General features: G+C 49.4%; 1 protein-coding gene across 4 annotated transcripts in view; it reads right to left on the bottom strand.

The window, feature by feature from the left end:
- Window positions 1-1,183: 1,183 nt before the first annotated feature.
- LOC136399481 (zinc finger protein 211-like) overlaps window positions 1,184-8,602 on the bottom strand; it is a 67,722-nt gene continuing 60,303 nt past the window's right edge. For 3 of the 4 annotated variants that reach the window (XM_066374682.1, XM_066374680.1, XM_066374681.1), the window contains 3 exons: window positions 8,329-8,559; window positions 6,262-6,388; window positions 1,184-3,842 (listed from right to left, as the gene is read on the bottom strand). In XM_066374682.1, the coding sequence (XP_066230779.1) occupies window positions 2,542-3,842; window positions 6,262-6,388; window positions 8,329-8,361 (1,461 nt within the window). In that variant the 5' untranslated portion in view covers window positions 8,362-8,559 and the 3' untranslated portion in view covers window positions 1,184-2,541. The remainder of the gene's footprint in view (window positions 3,843-6,261; window positions 6,389-8,328; window positions 8,560-8,602) is intronic. The other variant, XM_066374683.1, reaches the window with a different exon arrangement.

Below are 8,602 nucleotides of genomic sequence, written 5' to 3'. Positions count from 1 at the left end.
TGGCACAGGAGACAGTCAATCTGGAACTCTGCGGCTGTTTCGAAACTCTGGTCTTGCCTGGCCAAGGCACAGATGGGAGTTGATGCTTCCTGCTCTTTCCCTCTCTCTCTCACCTCTAAGATGAATAAATAAAATCTTTTTAAAAAAAGTCAGCCCTGACCGGGTAGCTAACTCAACTGGTTGAAGTAGCCTATTGATATTCCAAGATTGCGGGTTCTACTGCTGGTCGGAGCACATACGATAAAGCATCAGCCTGGTGTATGGACATCACAGGATTGATTCCCAGTCAAGGCACACAAGAGAAGTGGCCATCTGCTTCTCTCTCCTTTCCTCTCCCGCAGCCAGTGGGGCTTGATTGGTTCAATTGTCAGCTTCAGGTGCTGAAGATAGGTCAGGTTGATGCCAGCATCAGCCCCAGATGGGACTGTTGGGTGGACCCTGGTTGAGGCGCATGCGGAGTCTAACTCCCCTCTTTTCACTTAAAAAACAAACAAAACCCAGAATCAGCCAGTGAATGCATAAATAAATGGAAGAACAAATTGAGCTTTCTCTCTCCCCCCTTCCTCCCTAAAAATCAATTTTTAAAAAAAAGGCATTTTTATCACAAAGTGTATTTATTCAGGAACAGCAAAGAGCTGTAATTTGGGAAGGAGAAGAATGTTAAGGGAGGGTTGTGGGTTGTTGGGAGGGGTTGTTTTGAAGAGAGAATTCAGGGTGACAACTGGTGAGTGGCTGGAATAGTTGATTTCTTGGAGGAGACACATTTACAATAGCCAAAGTTGGAAACAAGTCAAATGTCTTCCACTGAGAGATTTAAATGTAAACAAACTGTGTACATTCATAGAGCAGAACTGTATTCAATAAAGTATGTCACATAAGTGTGATATGCATGAACCTCAAAAATAATTATGAACATGAATGAAATTTTTAAACCTTTGAGGACACTTCATGACTCGAATCATATAAAATTCTATAATACAAAATCTGTGAAAGAAACAACAGCCCCTAGCTGCTGTGAGGGAGAGGGGGAATTTTAAAAAGGGCACAAGGTGAGAATAAGAGTTCGTAGTTTTCCATTACAATTTTTGATCATTCCATGGGCACATGCCAAAACTAAACAATTCAAATAGGTGCAGTTCCACAGCACGTCGATATAAAAATCATTCAGATGGAAGTCTGGACCCATAATCAGAAATTTAGAAATGTCGACTTTTGCTTTGGGAGGCACAGCCCTGCCACATCCCTGGTCTCATTCCTTTTTTTCTTCCCACTTTGACATATGTTCAGTGAAACAGTGCATACACTAACATAATAACCAAAGCTGTATTTGCTGACAATGGCCTTAACTATATAGGACACTCATCCCCACACACCCTTTAGTCACTGGAACAATATGCACGGAGGACATAGGTTTCAGCCCAACCCCTGCAGTATTAAAACATGGACACCAGACAACCTAACTCGAGACATGAAAGGCACGATTCCTTTGTAATACCTGGGAAACAGCTTCCCAGTAGCACCGGGCATCTGATGTGACATTGCTGGAAAAGGGGAACCAATTTATACTCTCAGAAGCACCGCAAGGTTTTCATGACAAGTCTTTTTTTTTGTATTTTTCTGAAGTGAGAAGCAGGGAGGCAGAGACAGACTCCCGCATGCGCCTGATCGGGATCCACCAGGCATGCCCACCAGGGGGTGATGCTCTGCCCATCTGGGGCATTGTTCTGCTTCAATCGGAGCCAATCAAGCACCTGAGGCAGAGGCCATGGAGCCATCCTCAGTGCCCAGGCCAACTTTGTTCTAATGGAGCCTTGGCTGCAGGAGGGGAAGAGAGAGACAGAGAGGAAGGAGAGGGGGAAGGGTGCAGAAGCAGACGGGCGCTTCTGTGTGCCCTGGCCGGGAATTGAACCTGGGACTGCCACATGCCAGGCTGATGCTCTACCACTAAGCTAGCTGGCCAGGGCCTTCATGACAAGTCTTACCCCTCTACTCCTCCTCTGGGCTGAACACCCAGAGTAAAAATGAAGACTACAAAGTGCTGGAAGTCTCTCTTTGGCGGCCTTTTGCAGCAACGCAGATTAGACCAGAACTGGAAGATAAGCTTTTTCGAGCTACCGTTACCTAGCCTGATTTTGGCCAACAGAACTGGGTCCAGATTGTGTCCTAACGAGTTCCCTCCACAATGGTTGGTAGAGTTAAGAGGGCTTGTGGCAGGGGCATGAATTCAGGGAAGGGAACCAAACCAGCAGGGCAGGATATGCAACAGGACTGCTAAAAGCTTCCAATGTAACCAGAATTCCCAAGAAGGAACTGCCCCACTGGAAACATTGAGATGTATGAAAGTTCAAGCAGAGGGCTGCCTAACAAAAAAGCAGCATGTATCCTGAGGTTGGTCTCCAGCTTCTTTCCTGTGGTGGACTTTCTGGGGCCAGTTGATGTGAATACCTTCAGATCCAGTCTCTCTGGGTTAAGCTGTCACAGTAAATTGAGAGCAGAGCAGGGACTGAAAAGTTTGCCCAGAGCCACTGCACGTTCGTGAGGTTATCTGGTATGAAGTTTTCTGTGTTGAATGATGTGAGAGCTCTGGCTAAAGGATTTCCCACATTCCCCACACTCATAAGGCCTTTCTCCTGTGTGAACTCTCTGGTGCTGAATGAGGTTGGACTTTTGACTGAAGGATTTTTCACACTCATCGCACTTGTAAGGCCGGGCTCCAGTGTGGATCCTCCGGTGCTGATTGAGAGTGGAGCTGTGGCTGAAAGATCTTCCACAGTCCCCACACTCGTACGGCCTTTCACCAGTGTGGATCCGCAGATGCTGCACGAGTTTGCACTTGTAACTGAAAGATTTCCCACACTCACTGCATTTGTACGGCCTTGCCCCATTGTGGATTTTCTGATGCTGGACAAGGTTGGAGCTCTGGCTGAAGGAGTTCCCACACTCACTGCACTTATAAGGCCTAACTCCTGTGTGCACTCTCTGATGTTTAATGAGCGTGGAGCTGTAGCTGAAGGATTTCCTGCACTCCCCACACTCATATGGTTTCACTCTATTGTGAATCTGCAGGTGCTGAACAAGTCTCAATTTGTACGTGAAGGCTTTTCCACACTCATTGCATTTGTAAGGCCGGGCTCCAGTGTGACTCCTGTGGTGCTGAATGAGGTGGTAACTTTGGCTGAAGGATCTTCCGCATTCGTTGCACTGATAAGGCTTCGCTCCGCTGTCAGGTCTCTGGCAATTACTAATGGAGGAGCTTTGGTTCAAGGGTTTCTCACAATCATCACAGTCGTAGTGACTTGGAGAATGGAGCTGCTGAAGCTGAAAAAGTCTGTCTTCATCACTGAGCGGTTTCAGGTAGTCACTGCATGGGTCACAACTCCTCCCACTGTGAAAGGTCTCCCCATTCCCACACATGAAATTGCTGGGTGACTTGGCCCCTCTGAGAGTGGCCTGATGCTGGAGAAGACTCAACATGGCCAGGAAGTCTTTCCTGACTGCCTCACAAGTGAAGGTAAAGGGCTTCCCTGACGTATAGAATTTGCAGCTTGTCCCAAACAAGGCTGTGTCCATGTCCCTCTGGAGGGGCTTCTCTTCGTTGTGTGGGTTTGGAATGAACCAAGTTTGTTTTCCACAGGCCTCACAGGTGTGTGATTCCTGGCCAGGATGTAATCCTGGGTCCTCTGTCAGGTACAAGGCTTCTCTCCCAGCCAGTTCACACTTCCCACAGGGGTGAGTCTCCCGAATGGCTGGATCTGCATCTGGGGTCTGGTCCAGTGCCATTGGTGCTACAGAAACAGTGTGTACAGAGAGGGCTGCTTCCTCCTCCATTCCATACCAGCAACCTGAAAGCACAAAGGCAGGTGAGTGCTTGCTGACCTTGGGGGGAGGGAGCAGTCCCATCACAGATGTGTGTGAGGGACACCAAATAATCGAACTCAGTACAAATTCAGTATGTTGCTAAAAAGGGCTGCTTTGTACTAAGTACGGGGACTCTAAAAGGCCCAAGAATTAGGGAGCTTCCAAAGGAGTCCTCTAGCCTGACCTGTGGTGGCGCAGTGGATAAAGAGTCGACCTAGAAATGCTGAGGTCGCCGGTTCAAAACCCTGGGCTTGCCTGGTCAAGGCACATATGGGAGTTGATGCTTCCTGCTCCTCCCTCCTTCTCTATGTCTCTCCTCTCTCTCTCTGTCTCTCCCTCTCCTCTCTAAAATGAATAAATAAATAAATAAACAAAGGAGTCCTCTAACTGTGGCCTTCCCCAGGTGTGAGCTGGCTAGGTTAAACTCAGTATTCAGAAATTGTTTTAAAGGTGCAGGCAATCCTGGCCCTGCCTGGGGAGCTCAGTTGGTTAGAGTGTCATCCCCACACACCAAGGTTATGGATTTGATACCTGGCCAGGGAATGTACAAGAATCAACCAATGAGCCTGACCAGGCAGAGGTGTGGTGGATAGAATGTCGGCTTGGGATGCAGAGGACCCAGGTTTGAAACCTCAAGGTCACTGGCTCGCCTGGAGACCACAGGTCAAGGCACATATGAAAAAGCAATCAATGAATAACTAAGATGCTACAACAAATAATTGATGCTTCTCATCTTTTTTCCTTCCTGTCTGTCCCTCCCTCTCTCTCACTAAAAAAAATAAAATAAATTCAACCATAAATGCATAAACAAGTAAAACAACAAACTGATGTGTGTCTCTCTCTTTAAAATGAATTTTTAAAAACTTTTTTTTATCCCCCTGAAGTTGGAAACAGGGAGGCAGTCAGACAGACTCTCGCATGCGCCCGACCAGGATCCACCCGGTATGCCCACCAGGAAGCGACGCTCCGCTCATCTTGGGGCATCGCTCTGCCGCAATCAGAGCCATTCTAACGCCTGAGGCAGAGGCCACAGAGCCATCCTCAGCGCCCAGGCAAACTCTGCTCCAATGGAGCCTTGGCTGCGGGAAGGGAAGAGATAGACAGAGAGGAAGGAGAGAGGGAGGGGTGGAGAAGCAGATGGGCGCCTCTCCTGTGTGCCCTGGCCGGGAATCAAACCCAGGACTCCCGCACGCCAGGCCTACGCTCTACCACTAAGCCAACCGGCCAGGGCCTAAAAATGTTTTTAAAGATACATGCAACCCTTGCAACATTATATGTGATGGACGCAAAAATGGGGCAACCATGGACCATAACCAGGGTAGAAATGAGAACTGGGGAAACGCTGGCAGTTGTAAGGTGGGTCAGACATTGGTGGGCCCAGGATAGGTTCCTGGTGTGATCTGAGCACACCCTCCTGCTAGGCCCTGCTTCAGCTACCATTCACCCTCACGTCCATCCTGTGAGGAACCCAGAACTCTTCTTATTTAACCCCAGGTGAACACCTATGGGACCTGGGTAACAGAAGCCCTAAGGTCACAGGGGAGGCAAGACCATTGGCCCAGAGCAATTCTGCACATGACAAAATGAAACTGAATGATACAAAGAACTTCAGAGGGATCTTTTTTTTTTTTTAATTTTTCTGAAGTGAGAAGCAGGGAGGCAGAGAGACAGACTCCTGCATGAACCTAACCAGGATCCACCCGGCATGCCCACCAGGGGGTGATGCTCTGCCCATCTGGGGCGTTGCTCCATGGCAACTAGAGCCGTCCTCGGTGCCCAGGCCAACTTTGCTCCAATGGAGCCTTGGTGGGAGGGGAAGAGAGAAATAGAAAGAAAGGAGAGGGGAAGGGTAAGAAGCAGATGGGCGCTTCTCCTCTGTGCCCCAACTGGGAATCGAACCTGGGACTTCCACACGCCAGGCCGACGCTCTACTGGGCCAATGCTCTACCACTGAGTCCACCAGCCAGGGCCAGAGGAACAGCCCTTGGGACAGACCAATGACAGCACATACTGGCCGTAGATGGGGAGAAATGCCAGGTAAAAGGTAGGTAAAATAACCTAAGTGGAGGTGCCAGGCCTGCAAACAGTTACCCAGTGAGGGGAGGGACAAGCAAAGTAAACCCAGGCAGCACATTTTGGGCTCTAGGTTCGCGATCGGTCTACCTGGGCCAGGACCTAAGAGATAAGGTCCAAATGTGAGAACAGTGGAGCTCTGGGAGGAGAGCAAAGACAAGCCTCCATCTTTGGCATCTGGTTGGCATTTAGTTGGGTATTGAGAATAGCAGGGGTAACATTTTGTGAAGTATATGATTCTCTGAAACTAAGACAGTAATATGGAATGTTAACCGTAATTTAAAGACATGGAGTGTTGCCTGAGCACTAGTACAGGTGTGAGGGGCTTACCCAGTGAGGTCACTAGGGCAAAATTCTCCAGCATCACGTCATGGTAGAGGCATCGCTGGGCCTCATCCAGGAGTCCCCACTCCTCCCAGGAGAAGTACATAACCACGTCCTCGAAGGTCACATGGCCCTGGCATAAGGTGGAGAGATGAAACTATAAACAACTCTGTTAAGGCCCTAGAGTCAAGCTCCCCAACTCAGAGAGAAGATATCAGGCCTTCCTTGTTCTGAGATATTGGAGATGAAATACTTTAACCTCTAAAGTTTAGGGGGACACAACTCGGCCCTATAAACTTATAGAAAAAAACTCATCTAATAGCTTTACTTAAATACCTCAGGCTCCATAAAAAAAATCCCCCTAAATTTCTGATGAGCCAAGAATGGTGACTAAGCAACAGGCCCAGGCTTTAGGTTGGCCATCTTGCCTCGACTACTCCTAGGCTTCTACACCCATCTCCTGTTCGCTCTTCCCTTGGGAGCCTTGGTCATCGGGCGTTCCCTCCAACCAGGTGCCCAAAACGAGAGCAAGACTTAGCACTAACCCTCTTCTTCCCAGCCTGTCAATAACACACCACCTGAATTCACCATCCGGTCTACAAACTAACCACTATCTCTTAGGTGTCTAACGTGAAGCTCACCTCAAATTTGTCAACTTTTATGTCCTGCTGCCTCCATTTAGTGTTCCTGGAACTGTGTCATTCTCCTGACTGAAATGACTCTCCGGGACCAACAGCTTGCTGCATCCCAGCTAAGGGAGCCGTTCAGACAAGAACTGTAGGGAGGTCATCCATGACACTTTCCTATATCTGTTCTTCACTCTCCACAGCTGACATTTGTCTCGGCTGGACTCTAATAGCTCTCTTCCCAACCATCCCAGATCTGTATTCTGCAACTAGATGGAACATGCTGACATAGGTAAGACCATCGCCATGTTACTCCTGCCTCTGTTCCCAGAGTTTTGCACATTCTGGTACCTGTGCCCGTTAACAGCCTCATATTGACTACAAGGACTGCGAATGCCTCCACGTATTCAATCTGGGTTGGCTGCCTCTCCAGGGTTTCAGACACAAGGGCTAAGAAAACAGCAGATGAGGAGGACCAGGAAGCTTACTCCTCTAAATTGTGTTGACAGTTATAGAAACAAGTTGGCAGAGTCTACGACCATACCACCCTGATCACGCCCGATCTCATCTGATCCCGGAAGCTAAGCAGGGTCGGGCCTGGTTAGTACTTGGATGGGAGAGAAACAAGTGGTCAGAGGGGAGGACACAAGAGGTCATCATAGTGGAGCTCAGCCAGGAGGCTGGTTTCTTTACTCTGGGATTCAATCCTGTGTGCTTTTTTCTTTTTCTTTTGTATTATTCTAAAGTGAGAAGCGGAGAGGCAGAGAGACAGACTCCCACATGCACCTGACCGGGATCCACCCGGCATGCCCACCAGGAGGCGATACTCTGCCCAACTGGAGCATTGCTCTGCTGAAACTGGAGCCACTCTAGCGCCTGAGGTGGAGGCCATGGAGCCATCCTCAGCGCCCGGCCAACTTTGCTCCAATGAAGCCTTGGCTACGGGAGGGGAAGAGAGAGATAGAGAGGAAAGAGAGAGGTATGGGTGGAGAAGCAGATGGGTGCTTCTCCTGTGTCCTGACCGGGAATCAAACCCGAGACTTCTAAACCTTAGTGCTCTTAATCAACCTCCTCGTGCTATCACACTGCCATCAACCCTCTCTCTAATCTGTTCTTCCTGGAAATGGTCTCTTGGCAAGCGTTTATATCCCCAACTCAGACTGTGTTTCTCCTTCAGTGAAACTTCCCCTGGCTCCCATGGCCCTCGGCCCAGTATTTCCAGGTGTCACTCCACCTCACACCATTGGTTCCCTGCAGGCAGAAGGCCAGCCCCAGGTTCTCAAATCCTCCTGGCTCCGTTGCACCCCCACGTCTTTGCGTGGTCAGCCCTTGTGGGGTATCACCCACGTGCACCTCGCTGACCTGGAAGCTGGGGTCTGGGCGGCAGGTCCCGACAGGTGCAATGTACCAAGGGTCTTCAGGATTCGGTGAGGGGACGTGCACTCACCTCAGCCAGGCCCTTCAGTGCGGCCACTGCCATTGTGTTCTGTGCAGCAAAGACAATGGCCCCGACTTTGCCTTCTCTGTCTGGTTTTCACATTCAGACTCTCTGAATGAGGAGCAGCCACAAGGAGGGTGCTGGCAGTCCTGGACCTTCATTGGCTCCACACAGAGTTCTCTGGGCAATGTTCTTAGAGCTCTAGAGGCCAACAAGTTGGACAGCGCACGGTGGAATCTCCTGGAACAGAGAGAAAGCATCACTGACAGAGATTTCCTGGCTG

The sequence above is a fragment of the Saccopteryx leptura genome, chromosome 3 (genome assembly GCF_036850995.1).
Source record: "Saccopteryx leptura isolate mSacLep1 chromosome 3, mSacLep1_pri_phased_curated, whole genome shotgun sequence".
In the NCBI taxonomy this organism is placed as follows: Eukaryota; Metazoa; Chordata; class Mammalia; order Chiroptera; family Emballonuridae; genus Saccopteryx; species Saccopteryx leptura.
The sequence above is the reverse complement of the archived record's forward strand: the minus strand, read 5'-3'. Positions and strand labels throughout refer to the sequence as shown.